The sequence below is a fragment of the Drosophila ananassae genome, chromosome XR (genome assembly GCF_017639315.1).
Source record: "Drosophila ananassae strain 14024-0371.13 chromosome XR, ASM1763931v2, whole genome shotgun sequence".
Taxonomy (NCBI): domain Eukaryota; kingdom Metazoa; phylum Arthropoda; class Insecta; order Diptera; family Drosophilidae; genus Drosophila; species Drosophila ananassae.
Window position 1 is genome coordinate 20528334 of NC_057932.1, and position 18718 is coordinate 20547051.

The window sequence follows — 18718 nt, forward strand, 5'->3', positions numbered from 1 at the left end:
GCCGGCCAAGAGGAGGGGACAGAGAAATGTTATACATGTGAAATGGGCAGAGAAACTCGTTATGGAACTCCATTCATAATTCAGTTCCGTCACTTGCTCATCCATCAAGGCAAAAAAAATAAAGAACAAAAACTGAATTCAGAAATCAGAAAAGCAAAAAGCTCAAGAGACCCTAAAGAAAGACGATCTGTGACGTCGATCGAGTTCTAAACCATTAATCATAATCGGGGGAATTACCTAGAAATACAAAGATTCAAAGACCTTTGCAGGGCAGGAGATTCTGTTTCCAAAATCCGTTTCAAAATGAAAACTTTGAATTCAATTTTTTCAGTCTGCCGCCTTATTTATAAGTTTATTTTTAAATTTTTGCTCATTATTCAATACGTTGTCTATAAATTCTCGGTTTTGCCAACACATTTTAAAGCCATTAACTGTTTTTGGTTCATAATTTATGAAAACCACAAATAATTTATTATTCCGTTTATTTTTTTTATAAATGCAGCAATTTCAACACAAAAGAGAAGGGGAAGAAGGGTATTTTGACTTCGGCTAGCTTTCCTTTCTTGCTTAATTTTAAAATTAAACGTTCTGCTAATTACATTTTAAACTAATTTAAATGACATAATAGTCATCTTATCTCTAAGAATATATTTCTAGCTTAAAATATGTATATTGGATTATTGTTTAAATAAAAAATATATATAAAAGTACTAAATTAAATGTTAAATATATCTATAAAATAATTGAAATTAATATAAGTAATTATTAAGCTTTTTAAGTAAACAAATTGAGTATACAATTACAATTACTATTGTCAAAAGTAATCAAGAGATTGGACCAAGAAGAGTCTTGAATTTGAAATCTCTTTCCGCTCTAATTGTTCTATTTCAAATACCAACTGCCATCCTTAATTCAAATAATAATAAACAAAGCTTTCCACGAACAGTGTTGTAAGCCGCCTTGCAGCCATGTGAGCTCCTTCCAGCGCACAACCGCAGCCAACTTCACTTGTTTCGAAGAAAATTTTCCGCGTTGGCGCATGGAGGAGAACTCGATTAAAACTTAAACTTTGTAGGTTAGTAATAAATATATATTAAGCCTTTGTAATCACTCCAAAACTCAACAGTCAGACATGGTGCGCACAAATACTGTGGGCAAAATAAAGCCAGAACCAGAGGAAACTGTCCCGACGACGCGCAGGCGCCATCGACAGAACGCGGCGGAGAGTTGGATCGCAGAGTCGTGGGCTTTCCCCCATGAAGTCTTCCAGGACACAATGAAAGCCTGTAAAGAGGAGCTCCCTGAATTGGATGGCAATGAGCGCAGGGCGCTCAACAAGCTGGAGAGTGTCTGGGCCCAAAAACTGAACTCTACGAACCACCAGCCGGACTCCAATCGCCGGAGACCTACGCCACCACCGCCCCGCAAACGGCGTTGCCCCGTCAAGCCCGTGGCACCCGTTGCTCCCGTGGCACCGCCGGCTGAGGTTGAGCCCCGCGTTGAGAATGTCTACAACGTGCCAGACCATGTGCTTGTCCGAAATCGCATTTTCATGCCGCCGCATCCGCCGACCTATCGGCCCCGGTACTTCGAGGTTATCATGCCGGCGTTCGTCCTCAAGCGCAGGATCCTCGATACGTTTCTCAAGCGTGATATCATTAACAGTCTCATGGCCTCCAGTGATCAGGAGGCCACTGCCATTCTCCAGAAGCTGGTGGAAGACGTGCTGAAGCTCAAAAGGTGCTACGACCGGGATGGTGCGCTGATCGAGTGGTAGCAGGTAGCCTAAATCCTATATATGTATCACTTATCATTCTTGATGGAAATAATTATCCGTGGGATTGCATTTTTTTAAATTAATGTTCATATTTTATGAAGAACTTAACTTAACATCATTGTCATACAGTTTTTGTTTGGTGGCAGGGATTTTTTTATTTTGCTGAGTATGAAATGTAATGTAATTAGTTATTTTAAATCTCATTACCAAAAGCTTTAAAAAACTTTCATGAAGTTTGATCAAGCCCACCCTAGAAGAACAGTGTGTACACACACTGCCAAAGGAAATTTTGGCAAGCGCAGCCAACTTTAGTCAGAACTATAGAAGAAAAAGTTTGGAAGGAGAAAGCGTGGGCGGAGAACTTTCGGTTAAAAGGTAAAAAATAGACCATTAAAACACGTAAAAATACAACAAGAAGAATTCCAAGTATCCCCAAGACCCAAGGGCGTAATTTTTCAAGAACAAAATCCACAGCCAGGTGCAGATGTTTCATGTGGGTAGTGACGTAATAGCGAAGCATCAGCCACACGTGTCCCGGATCATGGCCGCATCCCCCTGTAAGTGACTCTAATTTTAAGATTTATTATGCTGGAGACCATTCTGAAGACGAGGATAATGCTGAACTGCCTTTTTTAAAGTAATTTGTAAGCAATCAATAAACTGCAGCTTCAGGATGCCGCAGACACTGATCTGTACATATGTTGTTATTAACTGTACTGAAGCTTAAAAACTGCAACATCCATAACGAATGTCAAGGTAGAGTATTTTAAGATAATTAAAATCGTAGGATAATTAAAAAATATGTATTCATTTCCAATTAAGCCCATAGTGAATGGACCAAGCCTGGCCGGGAGATCAGTGTTACCCCACCTCAAGAATGGGAAAAATAATAAGCGCAGCCAACTTAAGCTTTTAGAATCTTAGAAAATATTTGGCGAAAAAGGAAAACTTTCGGTTGAAAGGTAAGTGCCGAACACTTTAAAGGCCATTTAATCATTCCGAACTCCAACTAGGAGACTTCAATAATGATTTTGTGTTGGAATCTAAAGAAACTACTGCCACCAGAACGTTGCGCGAGCGCACCGTGGGATTGCGTAACAGACGCATATGCCTCTTCCTCTTCCGCTATGCCCAGACAGCTAGAGACATGTTGGACGTACTCCAACTACTAAGAACTTACGCAGTCATAAAAAGGATGCCACGCCACGGGCATATACAGTCGGAGGAGAACTGCCACCTGAGTAACTTGAACTCATGGCTTATTGGAAATATACTGAACCAGAGGATCCTCAACTTTATTAAAAGCCATTTGTTTAGCAGCAAAGCATTGAACTAGCCAGCCAGCAACGATCTACATCAAGAAACTAAAGAAATGATCAAATAGTACAAGGTAGCTTAAATCCCTTTAATATTCATTATCCCCATTGGCATTTGTGAGTACTCGACTAGTATTTGGGTATTTTATGAGTGTCCCAGGGGAACATAGACATTCCAAACTAGGAATCACATATTTGTAATGTTTTGGTGGTGGCTAGAACCCACATATTCTTTTTATTTATATTCTTGCATATAACTATAACTTTTTCTTACCTATAAGAATGTAGAGTATATTTATGGAGCCCACTTAGGCTTTTCCAAGCTTTGTAGTACTTATGTCTCCTAAACCCACATATCCCTGCCTTCTATTGCTTTGTGTTTTTTATTCTTTCGATCCTACAGGACCTAGATCTAGATCTCAAGTCAAATATTGTACCTTAAATAGGAAAGCATGTTCTAAGTTAGTTAATATTCTTGATTTGGAGGTAGTGTGCTTTGTTGGCCTTTCGATTAACATTTTCATTGACACTTCGCTGAAGATCCTTCACTATTAGAGCTTCTGCGATCAGCTGCTTGTATTTGTAGTCCGTACGGGACAGAACATAGTCCACCAGCTAAGCTAAGTTGATACAAGCATTTCGGTTTGTCCGTCCTTCTGCCCGTCTGTCTGTTTCTACGCGAACTATTCTCCTAGTTCCAAAGCTATCTACTTAAAACTTTGCACACATCCATCTTTTGTTTCTGTGCAGTATATAAGAAGCTATATCCCATAGCTAATGCCTCTCTACTGCAAAGTATTATCAACTTCGGCTTCTCCCGAAGTTAACTTTCCTTTCGATTCCTAGCCCGCAGTGGGAACACTTCCGTTTCAACGAAATCCATCTGTGAATTGAATAGTTTTTGCATATTCCTCTAGTCCTTTTGTATATTCCTCTAGTTATACTCCTGCATACTAATCTCTTTTATCGATTCGGAAGTAGAAAGTATTAATCTTGTCCGTCTGCCCACACATCTATTCTTGTTTCATTTTCTGTATCCTTCAACTAAGTAACTGAGAATGCCACAACTTCTGTATGTCCGAGGATAGATCCTCGAGAGCTTGTCTCCCCTGTTGGTCTTCCTCCCCAATAAGTTTCCTCTCTTATATAACAAAAAACACTTTATTGTTAACAAAAATGTGTTTAACAAAAAGAGTAACAAAAAAATTGGTGCTAGAAATTGGCTACGTAACATTAAGTTCGGATGAACCCATCGGCCTGGTTGGCCTTCGGCGCCCCAACTCGATGCGAGTTCGGACCTCCGCCCGGGGTCCGTTCACGGGCATCTCTTATTTGTACAGGTATCCTCCGTTGGCGGCGTAGGTGGTGCCGACCTCCACGGGAGCGGGAGCGGGAATAGAAACGGAAGGAGTGTACTGTACGATGGGCTGGGGTGCGGGCTGGGCTTGGATTTCGATGGGAGCCGGTGGGGCGGGCACAAATGACTGCTGCAGTTGGATTGGAGCAGGAGCAGGGATCACCACTGGAGCTGGAGCAGGAGCTGGGATTACAACTGGAGCTGGAGCAGGAGCTGGGATAACCACTGGAGCTGGAGCAGGAGCGGGGATCACCACTGGAGCTGGAGCAGGAGCTGGGATAACCACTGGAGCTGGAGCAGGAGCTGGGATCACAACTGGAGCAGGAGCGGGAATCACAACTGGAGCTGGAGCAGGAGCTGGGGTAACCACTGGAGCTGGAGCAGGAGCGGGGATCACAACTGGAGCTGGAGCAGGAGCGGGAATCACCACTGGAGCAGGCTGAGGAGCCTGGTAGGAGTAACCACTGTACTGCTGCTGTGGGATGACCTGCTGAACAGGCTCAGGAGCTGCGTAAGTTTGTTGGACGACTGGAGCAGGAGCTGGTGCGGAATACGGTTGAACCACTGGAGCTGGAGCGGCCTGTTGGATCACTGGAGCTTGTTGGATGACTGGAGCCTGCTGAACGACCTCCTGAATGGGAGCCTGCTGGGTCACCTCCTGGACCACTGGAGCTTGCTGAATGACTGGAGCCTGTTGGACCACAGGGGCGGGGTATGAGTATGTCTGCTGAGCCACTGGAGCTGGGGCAGTGTAAACTGATTCCTGGACCTGCACAGGAGCGGGAGCAGGGGCCGTGTAGACTGGCTCCTGGATCTGGACTGGAGCAGGGGCAGGAGCAGAGTATGTTTGCTGGACTACTGGAGCTGGAGCTGGAGCTGGTGCGGAATACTGTTGAACCACTGGTGCTGGCGCGGAGTAGGTCTGCTGGACAGGAGCTGGAGCGGAGTAGGTCTGCTGGACAGGAGCAGGAGCGGAGTAGGTCTGCTGGACAGGAGCTGGAGCGGAGTAGGTCTGCTGGACAGGAGCAGAGTAGGTCTGCTGCACCACCTGGTGCTGCTCATGGACAACGGGCACGGGCACCGGAACTGGCACTGGAGCTGGTGCGGACACTACAACTGGAGCTGGAGCTGGTGCCGAGTAGGCGATGGTCTCCTGAGGAGCTGGCTGCTGGACAATGGTCTCTACGACGGGCTCGGGCGCTGGAACAAACTGCTGGACGGGAGCAGGAGGCAGGTAGGCGTTCTGCACAGCCGTCTGGGTGGCCACAATGGGCTTGGGAGCCTCATAGATCACCTGGGGAGCTGGCTGGGGAATCTCGACGGGAGCGGGAGCAGGAGCTGGGATCACAACTGGAGCTGGAGCATTAATCACAACAGGAGCAGGAGCCGGAGCTGGGACCGAGATCGGAGCTGGAGCTGGGATCGAGATCGGAGCTGGAGCACTTTGGTACTGTCCGCCCGACTGGATGGTGAAGCTGGCCAGGGGAATGGAGGCCTGAATGGACTCCACCTGGGGATGGATCTGGTGGTGGACCTGCTGCACCACCTGCTGCACCTGGCTCTGGATCTGGGGCTGGACCACCTGCTGGAAGGTGGGCGCCACCGACACCGCCTCCTTGACCGGCAGGGGCGGAAGGTAGTGATGGGCCGGACGACCTTGGGCAAAGGTCAGGCAGAGGGCAGCCAGAACAACAAAGGCGAAGGGTTTCTGGTCGGAGGAAACGGTTGAAGGAAAAAAAAATGTCCATCACAAGTTCTTAATCACAAATTGACACTTGAAAAAAAAAGGAGGGCCAGAAAGTGACCGTCTGGGGTCACTTACCATCTTCACTGAGGTCACAAGCGAGTCTGGGAGTGGATGAGGTGCACCTAGCGAACGTAACCGATTAACTGATGATGAACTCGGAGCCCCAGTCTGCATTTATAGTTGGCGGCTCTCGCCCGAAATTGGTGCGGATTGGTGGATGGTGGATGGCAGATGGTAGATGGCATCTGGCCGGAGATCTCAGCTGGCGGGGATCGGTGGGAGCAGGGCCAGCAGGGGGAATGCTAATGCAGAGGGCCAACAATGAAATCATGCAAAACACATCTCATTTCGGTGCGGATTATCAAATGGCCAGCACGACTTCAACAAACAAAAAAAAAGAGACAAAACAAACAAAACCCAAATTTCCCGCAACATCTGCTGTGTCTTCCAACACATCAAATTTTAATATGAATTTTAAATTTTCTTATTTTATTTTAATCAGCAGCTCATCGGCTCATTTGTGGGTATTTATGCACTTATTTATGGCGCTTGGGTTAAATAATATTCTGAAATAAAAACTACGCTTCTGGTTCTGCGCTTTAGACATTGTTTTAATGAGAGAAAGTCGTAACATTACACGACAATAATATTCGAGGAAAGTAAGTAGATCTCTGAGCTTTAAATTCATTTATTTAAAATGTTATATTGCTTCTCTAAACTAATAAATGAATAATTGCTTTTTTTAAAGTAAAGTACTCGTTCTAATTCTCTTATTTCTTTCTTCAAAAAACTGTCGACTTGAGTTTTCTAAATTTCAATCTTAACTATCATAGAAATTAATTAAAATTAGAGGGTTTAAATGCAAAGTAAATTTAAAGTAGAGTTTCAAAACTTATAGTGTCTATTTCTCGTATGTTTGTGCATGAATATTTTTGAAATAATTGCTATATAGTGGAGCTATTATCAGTAGTGTAGTATCTTTTCTCCAAGTGTCACTGGACAACCCAAAAGCAGTCTTGAAACATATTGCATTGGGTGTGCGAAAAGTGTGTAAATATTTATCAAAGTTGGTTGCATGATGGTTGGTGTCCATTTGGCCAATTGACACCTTGGCCGAAAGTGCAATGACTTGTGCTCCCATTTGAGCCACAACTTTAGTAAAATATTACTACAAGTTCTCACAAGTTTAAAAGCCAACAGATTATGGCCAACTTTCCCCCACTCTTGTGACCGACTGCCGTTTAAGATGAAACTTATGGCCAAAAGATGGTTATCGGGCATTAGATTTCCCAATGGCCAAGGCGGTGGCAGACATGTGTCCAACCTTCGGACACTTTCAATGGGCCATATTTTATGGTCAATCAAGGGCCACCGATTGTTCGGCTCTACATGGACTCGGTTCGTCTCAATATGGTTATTGATTTCCAAACTTATGCATGCATTTTGTAGGCGTGTGTCGGAGATTATGATAAGCACCATTATAGGCTTATAACCGATACAAGATAATACAGACTCGTCTCGGATAATGCGGATTTTGCAGAGGCCATAGCTCCACCACGCGCCTCTAAACAATGTCCCAAAAAATAAACGAGAAAATAGTGACAAATTGAAAACAAGGTTCGCACAAAAGAAAATGTCAAGTTGAGGGCCTCCGACAACCGGCGGGCACAGTGTTGGCTTAATTATGACTAATTATTCTGCGAACAGCCCCAATCCATCCGGACATCTGTCTGTTGGTCACTTGGCCATTTTGGCCACCTTTCGTCTTCTGGCACCTCCGCATGAATATTCAAGCTGCTGGCCGCGAAATGTAAAGTTGCAACAAAGCCATAAATTCAATTAGATGTGCCTGGGCACTGCGAGAAAATGTGTTTTAATTTTGGGGGTTTTTTGTGGTTATCGAATATGTTGATAACTATCGATTTTTAGTCGATGACGGTTTTAAAAATCGATTTAGTGCTGTCAGTCTATTTCCGCTCAAATCGAGTACTACTAGTCGATTACTGCTGATATCGAATAATATTCGATTAATGCTTATATCGAAAACTATTCGATTACTGCTTATGTCGAATACTAGTCGATAACCGCTTTAATCGAATACAAAAATCGATAAAGTAGTGATGTCGATTCTTGCAAAACCAGCTAGAAATTTAAAATTTTGCTTTAATTTCGAAAAAATCATATTTTAAAGCAGAATGTCCAACAATATCTTGATTTAAGGTAAAGTATTTTTTCGAGTGTCGTGAAAACTGATAGTCCTAAGTGATTTGCATAAAGCCAAAAGAGTAGCAAAAGGTTAAAAGCTGAAAAACGATCTGTGAAAGGCTTAAGCCCCCAAAAAAGCCCCCCGAGACTTGCAGAAAGTGAAGAATCGCATCTGGAAGTGAGTGGGTGACCCTCTGGGAATTTATGTAACTCCCCAGATTATGCATCTCGCCAAAAGAAAAACCTGAAAAACAATCAAAAAGTTAACAAGATCTCACAAAGATCTTCCCTTTTGCAGATGCTTGGAAACCCATAAAAAATATGTCATAAAAGCTTTTAAATCTGTTTACCGAAAGCAAATAATAAATAATTCAGTGGAGACATAAAAACTAAAAGATGAATAGAAATCAATTCGGACAAGTTGGGACTGGGACTCTATAGAGTCATATCATCTATAGAGTTTGTCTGCTACAATTTCGATTGTGTGTTTGGAAATGAAATGCCCATACACGATTTTTGAATAGATCTGGATATAATCTATGGAAAAATACCCCAAAGGTTATCCCTAAAAAGAAGAAAAAATAATGGTGTATTTTACCATAAAAGTTCTTTTTATGAAGAAACTCTTTTGACGTCATCAACTTTTTTTATTTTGCATAAAAAAATAGTTAGACTAGACATGGTAGTTTCTTTTGTGTTGGTTTATTTACATAGATAGGTATTTTTTATTTGAGATATTTTATAAATAGTTGCACAAGGGATGCTTTTCAGTTAGCTATTTCATATATTTTTGTAATTTGTCATTATTTCGATAATTTTGATAACTGAAATAAGCTTTCGATACAAAATAAATTATTCGCAGAGACAGAAATTCTAAATTAAAAGCTTTTAAATTGAAGACATTTATATTTTTTAATTAAATATACTTTATAAAGAAAGTCATACATTGAAGAAGCTTTAAATTGTTTTAGAATTGTTGGATTGAAGGAATATGACTTTATTTCGATAATTCCGATTAGAAAAACAGACTCACGGTATAAAATTCATAATTTAAAAGGATAGAACTGCTAAATTAAATACAATCAGGGTTTCTACATTGTTTATATGAGGATAAACTATAGAAAATGTTATTGGGAAAGCCTTTAAATATTTATAATTTGTCAAGCTTAATGACATGACTTTATTTCGATAGTTTCGATACAAAACTCACGAACTACAAAGATATAACTTTCGTATAGGTATAACTTCTGTGTATTAAGCTGTAGAAAGACCACTCTTCAGTTTGAACTTAACTTTCTGATAAATCCAAATCGATTTGACTTTTAAGTTGAATAACCCTTCAAGTCTACACCTCCGCCCCTTAATCGATCTATTATTTATGCTTTTCTGGAATTACAAGCCGAGTGTTGGGCCGAAAAAGTCGATCGGCGTGTTTCGGCAAGATATTTATCGCCCTGATCTGACTTTTTGCAGACAACTCGATAATTTATGAAGCCTGGCCAGAGAGACTGGCCAAAATCCAACGTGAATGATATATGCATAAATAAAGCATACATTTATCATATAAAAAAACCTCTTGACGAGGTAAAGTACCGGTGACGAACCTGCATGCGAAACCCAAAATATCTGATATCAATTTTAGTGACGATAATATGCTATATAGGTGTAAAAAATTGCATATAAAAAATATTCTTGTTCGGCACGTGACTGATTTGTTTTTTGTTTTTCTTGCACGTGCCGAACAAGAATATTTTTTATATGCAATTTTTTACACCTATATAGCATATTATCGTCACTAAAATTGATATCAGATATTTTGGGTTTCGCATGCAGGTTCGTCACCGGTACTTTACCTCGTCAAGAGGTTTTTTTATATGATATCAGTGGTTTTTTTGTATATATTGATCTTCAATTATTTAAAACAGAACGCATAATATATAGAATATATATATATGGAAGTAACCTCTGGACAGGCGATTCACACAGTTAGCAATACTTTAATTGTAAGGATAAACATCAAAACTCTTTTTTTTTTAACTCTATAGATTTTGAAATTCAAGAAGGTGGAAAATTTAAAAACCTTTCCAAAGACGTAAAGAATTTTTCGATAGCTTCAGTGGCTCTGAAGTTATACGTATTTTTAATTTACAAAGGTTTTGGAATTTGGTTAGTTTAAAAATTTTAATTAAAAATTTGCCCAAAAATGTATTTAAGATCCAACATTTTTTCGTAGTTGTGGGAAACCAATTTTTTTTAACAAATTAACAGATGAGAGGCCTATCCTTATGAGAGTTCCACTATATAATAAATTATAAAAAAAAAACAAAAAAGGAAAGCTAACTTCAAGCGGAGCCGAAGTTGAAATACCCTTGCAGTTAAGCAGAAGCTTATATTATTATTATATATATCGGATCCTATATAGTTGTCCGATCCTTATGAGAATTTCACCATCAACAAAATTTCTAATAAAAATATTGGAAACACCCCAAGCATCTTTAAAAATAGAAAGGTTGTGCCATTTCCGATCGTTCAGTTATATGGCAGGTATAGGATATAGTTGGCCGATTCTTATGAACATAGGATTAGATTGCCCAAAACGGAAACCATAAAAAGTCCCATCATTCTAGCTTCAAAATCAACAAAGTTAAGCCAATTATCCTAATAAAATTTTGCAAATCGGATAAGATTGCCCAAAATGCAATCTGTACTAAGTTCCTTCCTTCTAACTTATAACAAAAAAAAAATGTATGGCATATCCGATCAATCATATAATAAACATGTATTATATCTAAAAAAAAATGCGCAAAGATAAAAAATTAAAAAAAAATGGAAATTACGTTTTTCCAGTTTTTCTAGTTAAACCAATTGTTGAATGTAACAATTTATTTTGGGTGTGCGATATAAAATAATAAATATTAGAAAAGTATTGGCGGAGTTGGTTTGCCTGGTTTTTTTTTAGCTTTTAATCCATGATTTGGCCCAAAACGGTGGTGGCTGCATTTATTTATATGCATTATATGCTCAGTAGGGGCATATGCATATAAAGCGTTCTACTCATAAAATTTTGCATTCTTCTCATTAAGACATGAGACACTGAAACATAAAGCAGAATTACATCAAAATTTCCCATCAAGCAAAAAAGTTCGAGATTAGCCGAGTGGAGAGTTTCTAATACGGGAGGGCCTGAGTTCTAATCCTAGTTGAGTCAATGTTTACGTTTTACTTTTTAAGCCCTTTTTTATTTGGATTTTATTTTTGAAATATTTGAAAATATCTTATATACAAACTTTCATAAGGATGGGCCGACTATATCCTATAGCTATCATAGAACGATCGGAATTGGCATAACTTTGGTGTTTTTTAAGTTAGAAAGATGGGACTTGGTACAGATTCCATTTTGGGCAAAATAATCTTATTGGCCAAATTTCATAGGGATCGGCCAACTATATCCAATAGCCGCCATATAACTGAACGATCGGAAATGGCACAACTGCAAGGATATATCAACTTCGGCTTCGCCCGAAGTTAGCTTTCTTTTCTTGTTTTTCTTTGGGACCTCAAGATTGGTACCTCAACCGACCCGTCCGACATTTCTTTCAGAAGTTATTCAAGAAATTAGATTTTTACAGCTTTTTCAAAAAGTTGTAGAACAATAATTGCTCATATCATATGAGTCATATGACATTAACAAAAATCTCCAATTTTATTCAGTATTGCAAAGAAAACAAGAAAGGAAAGCTAACTTCGGGCGGAGCCGAAGTTGATATACCCTTGCAGTTCAGTCGCAGTCCGCTAGGTGGCGCCACGCATCTTATATTATTAGATATATAGAAGATCGTATATAGTCGGCCGATCCTTATGAAATTTGGCAAATCAGATTATTTTGTCCAAAATAGAATCTGTACCAAGTCCCATCTTTCTAACTTAAAAAACACCAAAGTTATGGCATTTCCGATCAATCAGTTATATGGCAGCTATAGGATATAGTCGACCGATCCCGGCCGTTCCGACTTATATACTACCTGCAAAGGAAAGAAGGGTGTGTGCAAAGTTTCAACTCGATAGCTTTAAAACTGAGAGACTAGTTTGCGTAGAAACGGACAGACGGACAGACGGACAGACGGACATGCTCATATCGACTCAGGAGGTGATCCTGATCAAGAATATATATACTTTATAGGGTCGGAGATGTCTCCTTCACTGCGTTGCACACTTTTGACCAAAATTATAATACCCTCTGCAAGGGTATAAAAATATAGACAAACAAACCCACTGGCTTAATTTAAAAAAAACTGTAAAAATCGAATTTCTTGAATAACTTCTGAAAGGAATGTCGGACCGGGTCGGTTGAAGTACCAATCTTCTGAGTCTTCTCATTAAGACATGAGACACTGAAACACAAAGTAGAATTACATCAAAAGTTGCCATTAAGCAACAAAGTTCGAGGATAGCTGAGTGGAGAGCGTCGTGGTTCCTAACACGGAGGGCCTGGGTTCGAGTCCAACTTGAGTCAATGTTTACGTTTTACTTTTTTAAGCCCTTTTTTATTTGGATTTTATTTTTAAATAAATTATCTAAAATCTGAAAAGATATACTCCATATTTTTTAGGGTATAGACCAAATATATGCAGACTCCAAAAAGCAAAGTTGCCAATCAAATACACACACATGTATAAGTAAATGCAAGCTTCACAGGAGGCTGCACAAAATGGGTAGCTGCACTTACAGGACTATATCTTGAGTTAACGGATTTTGCCAGATATGAGCGATATGTCAAAAGTTGCGTCATCTCAAAAGCTATCTACACGTGCAAAAAAAAAAAAGGGTCAGTCGACTAAATTTTGAAAAATAATTTTTTTTCTTAAAAAAAAAGTTTATTTTCAGTGTATTTTTTTTTGTGTACTATATAGACGTTTGGTCCCAAAGAAAGTGAAATAGATATTTAAAAACCCCTTTCAACGGTGTAAAGCTCTTTTTAATATCTTTCTTAATTATAAAGTTATGAATTTTTTCATTAACAAAGTTTTTTTAATTTTTTGACGTAAGCTTAAGGTATTTCAAAAAGTTGTAGAACAATAGTTGCTCATATGATAGTAATAAACATTTTCCAATTTTTTTCAGAATTGTTAAGTAAAAAATAGTGCAAACAGACAAACCGACAAACAGACAACTGGCTTCATTTTGAAGAAGAAGAAAAAATCGAATTTTTCGAATAACTTCTGAAAGAAATGTCGGATCGGGTCGATTGAGGTACCAATCGACGCGTATTTAGCTCTAGAATGCGAATATATAAAAATATTCTATCTGCGGGCTAAAATGTGTCCACCAGCCTCATTTTAGTGATAAAATTTTTTTTTACTTTCACCCTAATTTCTCCCAAACCAAATAACTTTTGGAATATGTTTTGACAAAAATTATCTAATTGAAACAATACCTTTCGATTGGTATATCATTCATTTAGATCGGTTGCCTACAGAAAATTTTTAATTCTTCGGCTATATATAGAGTTTCCTCGCGCACGCCTAGGCATGCAGGTCGTCACCTCGTGGACTTCCGTCCACAGTGATACAAATCCGGCCGTATATGTGTATCAGTCCGGGCGATAGACTGTCATCATTTACGATGACGCTTTGATTAGCATAGAGACAAGCGCTTTGTCTGTCCGTCTGCGACTTTATGGCCCAAAACCACAAACCAAGACGCCCAAGAGACTAAGCCAAAACTAGCGAATAAATACAAATTAAAACACAAACGGAAAAATACGAAAAGAAAAGAAATGATTGATAATTTATAGTGAACATGTCGTCGACGCACCGCATCATTTGGCTTTTTGGTAGACATAGCCACCGTTGGTGGCATAAAGGGTGTCTGCTCCGGATTTTGGATCGTCGGCCGCCACACTGATCTCTACCGGCTTGGGGGCTTCCTCGTCCTTTTGCGGCTCGTCGGAGTAGCCGGGCGGAGCTGAACCGCCGAAGCCGGGCGGGAATTGCTGTCCTGGACCGATGGGTCCTCCAAATCCAGCGGGGACATTGAAACCGGGTGGTTGGAAGCTTCCGGGGGCATTGGTCATGGGCAGACCTTGATTGTAAAGGAATTCTGGTGGTGGGAAGGCTGATCCTTGTCCGGGGAAGGGCGCTCCTTGTCCGGGAAATGGTACTCCTTGAGGAAACGCCGCTCCCTGTCCTGGGAAAGGCACTCCCTGTCCAGGAAAAGCTCCCTGACCTGGGAAGGGTACTCCTTGGGGAGGAAAGCCAGCTCCTTGAGTCGGAAAGCCTGCTCCTTGGGGAGGAAAACCGGCTCCTTGGGGTGGAAAGCCTGCTCCTTGACCAGGATAAGCTCCTACTGGTCCGGGAAAACCTCCTCCCTGACCAGGAAAACCAGCTCCCTCTGGTGCTCCGAATGGACCAATTCCTGGCTGCTGAATCGCGGCATTTGTGGGGAAACCACCGGCCACACCATTGGGATAGGCAGAAGGAACAGCTCCGGGACCTGGGACCAATCCTGGACCCGGCTCCCCGCCGCCAAAGCCGAAGAATGGCGGATAAATGGGCAGCGGAAAGTTGGGTGGCTGGGCCGGAGATGGCGGGAGATTAACGCCCGTGGGAATGGCATAGCCCGGCGGCAACGGAAGTCCTGTCGAGGGATAAAATCCTGAGGACGGATCCTGCTGCTCCTTTGGCGGCTCCACGCCTCCGCCCCCGTTCTCGCCCTCGCCCTGAGCCAGGTGCCGCACGTCGCCGTGGGTGGCCAGGGGAAAGGCGATCAAGACTAGAACGATCCACAACTGCATCTGGGAAGAGTATGCGGCCAGGGGCCTCTGGTCCGGCGCTTATAAGACACCCGTATTACATAAAGCACGGCCGGATCATTTCGCATTTCATTTCACTTTCCCATTTGGCGAAGAAACGGAAATTGCTTTGCATCATCATCATCATCGTCGTCGCGATCGGCAGCACAAAGGTTCCATAAATAGACATGGATCGAATGAGCAACCAAGCCATAGTTCCAAAACTTTGAACTATAAAAATTAATTGGGGGCTCAGTTTTGCATAAATCGAATGCCCACCAGTTTTGCATAAAGCTGCGATAAAAGAAATTGGGAGAAATGGCCAAAGAAATATTTAAATTGAGCTTTCGGTAAAGATAATAGGCATGAAGTATATTATATGCTTTTGGGAACAGTATACATTTTACAAACCTCCTCTCGGAACTTGCAGGCTTGCATTTTTGCAGAAAAGTGTTGGTAAATTTATTTAAACACAAAAGCTTAATACAAAAATCATATAAAAGTGAGATAATGTTCAAGAAACGTGTTACAAATCTTATTTTAAACTTGCAAGCTTGCATTTTTGCAGAAAAGTGTTGGTAAATTCATTTCAAAACAAAAGCTTAATAAAAAAACAATCCGAAAATACTTTTAGTTCGAATTAAATGAAATAATAAGCCTAAAACAATAGAGCAGCTAATGAAACCCCAGTTAGAAACTGATTAAAATCCATTAAACTTTTAAGCAAAAGACTGATATTACTTGGCAGTGTTGGCTAATCACTTATGAAGCAAAAGCTTCAAAAAGGAGCAAAGCCAAAGCAAAACATAAGCTTTTATGCAAACAAAAGTTGCACAAAAAGGTTTTAAAATCAACCACTAAACTCTAAAGAGCTTCCAAGCTTGTGGAAAGCTTTATGCCGTTTAAAATTAGTCACAGGTTAGTGTTTAGTTGAAGCTTGTGTTTATTTTAATGAAATGAAACTATTTTGAAAACAAGAAACTGTCCAGATCAGGTTCTTTATTGGACATTTATTTGATTGTCTGTCTAAGATTATAGTTGTGAAACTAATGGGCGACAGTTTCATTGTCTTTGCAGCTCTAGAACTTTTGTGTTTAGTTTCCGAGAACAAAAGAATATAAATCCTGGCTTTCGAAAATATATTCATAGTTTGGAACAGGAATTCATGAGTTATATGCAGATTCTTTGCACACTTTTGGACTAGTAATGCGTCAGACAAGCCTACATGCTCCCAGCCCACAACCAGTTTCGCTTTCAAATGGTTTTGTTTTTAATTTGATTGTTTTTTCCATTAAGCCATTAAGACGGACATTATCAGGAAACTATTTACATATTTTGTGGGCTTTGGTAGTCTCTTTAGGTTTTATGACGTGCGTAAGGGCCTATGGGCGATACGATTAGTTTCAGAAGCAATAAATAAAGATAGATTGCTTGATAGACATTTGAGTAGACCCTTTATGGTCTTTAGTATTTTATTTTTCAATTTGCTTACAACCTTCAAATACTTATAGTCCTTCGAATCAACCTTCGAGTGATTACTTTTGTTTGCATCTTCAATGTTTACTTTCAATTTTAGACTCCTGACTTGGTATTATTTTATAGATATTATCAGGAAGTTCCAATAAATTAAAGAGTCTAGTTTTGGTTAGTATCTTAAAAAAGTGCTTCTTTTCAAGACCTTATAGACCTAAAATCCGAGGGAAAGTAACAATTTCTTAATATATAATATTTCTTGTGTTTTTTCATCAGATTTAAGGGATCTCCTTTTGTTCTTCTAAGCTACTGAAGAGACTAGTCTATAAGCTTTAGAGATATTATCCTTTAGGTCTTATGTTTATACTTAAAACCAAGACAACAAGTGAGAGTGAGGGAATTGATTATATCTTTTAGTTTTCATAAACTATTGTTTGTTTTCTGGGATCATAAGGACTATATCTTATAGATGCCATCCTTTTTGAATCCCTCCCTTTTTAAACTCCATTTATTTTCGTTGTTAAATTATGGTTTTATTGAATTTTGTTCACAACATTTTACAAAAGATGTTTTTTTAAAAAAAAAGTGATTTTGTGGCAGTATGTATGTACACTGGATCAGTTTTTGGGAGCAGGCCTCTTACTTCCTGTAGACGTAGCCGCCGTTGGAGGCGTACTGGGTGCCCACATCGACGGCGGGGGCCGAGTAGCTGACGGAGGGAGCGGAGTAGCTCTGCTGGACAGCCGGGGCGGAGTAGCTCACCGAGGGAGCGGAGTAGGTCTGCTGGACAGCCGGAGCCGAGTAGCTGACGGATGGGGCAGAGTAGCTCACGGAGGGAGCAGAGTAGCTGACGGAAGGAGCGGCGTAGCTCTGCTGGACAGCCGGGGCGGAGTAGCTAACCGAGGGAGCGGAGTAGGTCTTCTGGACGACGGGGGCGGAGTAGGTCTGCTGGACGGGGGGCAGGTACTCGTTGCTGGGAGCGGAGTAGCTGACCGAGGGGGCCGAGTAGCTCACCGAAGGAGCAGCCGGGGCGGAGTAGCTCACCGAGGGAGCCGAGTAGGTCTGCTGGACAGCCGGGGCCGAGTAGCTGACGGCGGGTGCCGAGTAGGTCTGCTGGATGGCGGGGGCGGAGTAGGTGTTCTGGACGGGGGGCAGGTACTCGTTGCTGGGGGGCAGGTACTTGCTCAGGTGGCTGACGTCGGCGGCCGCGCAGGCGAACAGGGCGAACACAATCAGGAATTTCTGCAATTAAGGACAACACTTCACATTAGAACACTGTTTGCAAAATCACTCAAAATCTTTCTCAAAAAAATTGTAAAAAAAAGAATAGGCTTTTAAAACTCTGATGGGAGTTCTCAAATTATTCTCCAAAGCTAGGCCTGATCCTTCACTGACCATTTTGGTTATTGTTTGGGCTGGAGCGACTGGGCTGGATGAGCTTGAGGCTGCGACTGATGCCGGTCCCTAGAGCGGGCTTTCAATTTATAGCCCCGCCGGCCGGCTTTAAGAAAAGCCCCCGGCTTTAGCTCAAAAAGCGGTTTCAAACTGCAGCAGCTGAAAAATGTAAAAAAAACATACGAAAAAAATCATTAATAAATAAATAAAGCAGAAGAAGCGGCCGGTGTGGTCGCAATAAATTCAACAACACCTTGTGGCTTGTGGTGACAAAATGTTTGAAGAGCTAAATTTTCCATAGAAGAGACTAGAGGTGTCTTGGGAGCCTCTTAGAAATCTTCAAAAAATATTTCACATTTAAAAAGTTAAATAACGTATTTGAAAACGATTTTTTATTAAATTGTTGATAATATTTCCCTACATTTTAATCCAAAAATTACTTAAAGTCTTGACTAACTTTTTGTTAAGCTTCAAAAATATTTAAAATATGAAAACATATATTTTATCTGTAAAAATAATAAGAAGAAGCTAACTAGTTCAATTTATTTGGATTTTTTTAAGTAAAAAAGAGGCTGTAGTAGTAACTAGTATCTAGTTTTCCATTTCAACAATTTATAAAATGTTTAATAATAAAAAATTGAACTATTTTAAAGGTTAA

The 18718-nt window shown here is 40.6% G+C and overlaps 4 protein-coding genes across 5 annotated transcripts; 1 reads left to right on the forward strand and 3 right to left on the reverse strand.

Moving 5' to 3' along the window:
- The first annotated feature begins 940 nt into the window (after window positions 1–940).
- LOC6501828 (moonshiner) lies at window positions 941–2466 on the forward strand. Of its 2 annotated transcripts, none has more exons than XM_014904101.3 (2): window positions 941–1071; window positions 1127–2466. In XM_014904101.3, exon 2 carries the CDS (start codon window positions 1133–1135, stop codon window positions 1775–1777), a length of 645 nt encoding a protein of 214 aa, XP_014759587.1. In that variant the 5' UTR covers window positions 941–1071; window positions 1127–1132; the 3' UTR covers window positions 1778–2466. The 2 variants fall into 2 exon arrangements, with proteins under 2 accessions (XP_014759587.1, XP_001966848.1); XM_001966812.4 differs by having other exon boundaries at window positions 975–1075.
- Window positions 2467–4059: 1593 nt separating this feature from the next.
- Window positions 4060–6520, reverse strand: LOC6502001 (skin secretory protein xP2). The gene is made up of 2 exons (XM_032452276.2): window positions 6273–6520; window positions 4060–6158 (listed from the first exon to the last, which is right to left on the reverse strand). The coding sequence occupies exons 1-2, from the start codon at window positions 6369–6371 to the stop codon at window positions 4422–4424; spliced, it is 1836 nt and encodes a 611-aa protein (XP_032308167.1). The 5' UTR covers window positions 6372–6520; the 3' UTR covers window positions 4060–4421.
- Window positions 6521–14220: 7700 nt separating this feature from the next.
- LOC6502000 (calcium-binding protein P) lies at window positions 14221–15195 on the reverse strand. Its single transcript, XM_001966810.1, has one exon. It carries the CDS (start codon window positions 15193–15195, stop codon window positions 14221–14223), a length of 975 nt encoding a protein of 324 aa, XP_001966846.1.
- A 1981-nt stretch (window positions 15196–17176) lies between these two features.
- LOC6501999 (cuticle protein 16.5) lies at window positions 17177–18170 on the reverse strand. Its single transcript, XM_001966809.4, has 2 exons — window positions 18061–18170; window positions 17177–17907 (listed from the first exon to the last, which is right to left on the reverse strand). The coding sequence occupies exons 1-2, from the start codon at window positions 18061–18063 to the stop codon at window positions 17305–17307; spliced, it is 606 nt and encodes a 201-aa protein (XP_001966845.1). The 5' UTR covers window positions 18064–18170; the 3' UTR covers window positions 17177–17304.
- Window positions 18171–18718: the final 548 nt, after the last annotated feature.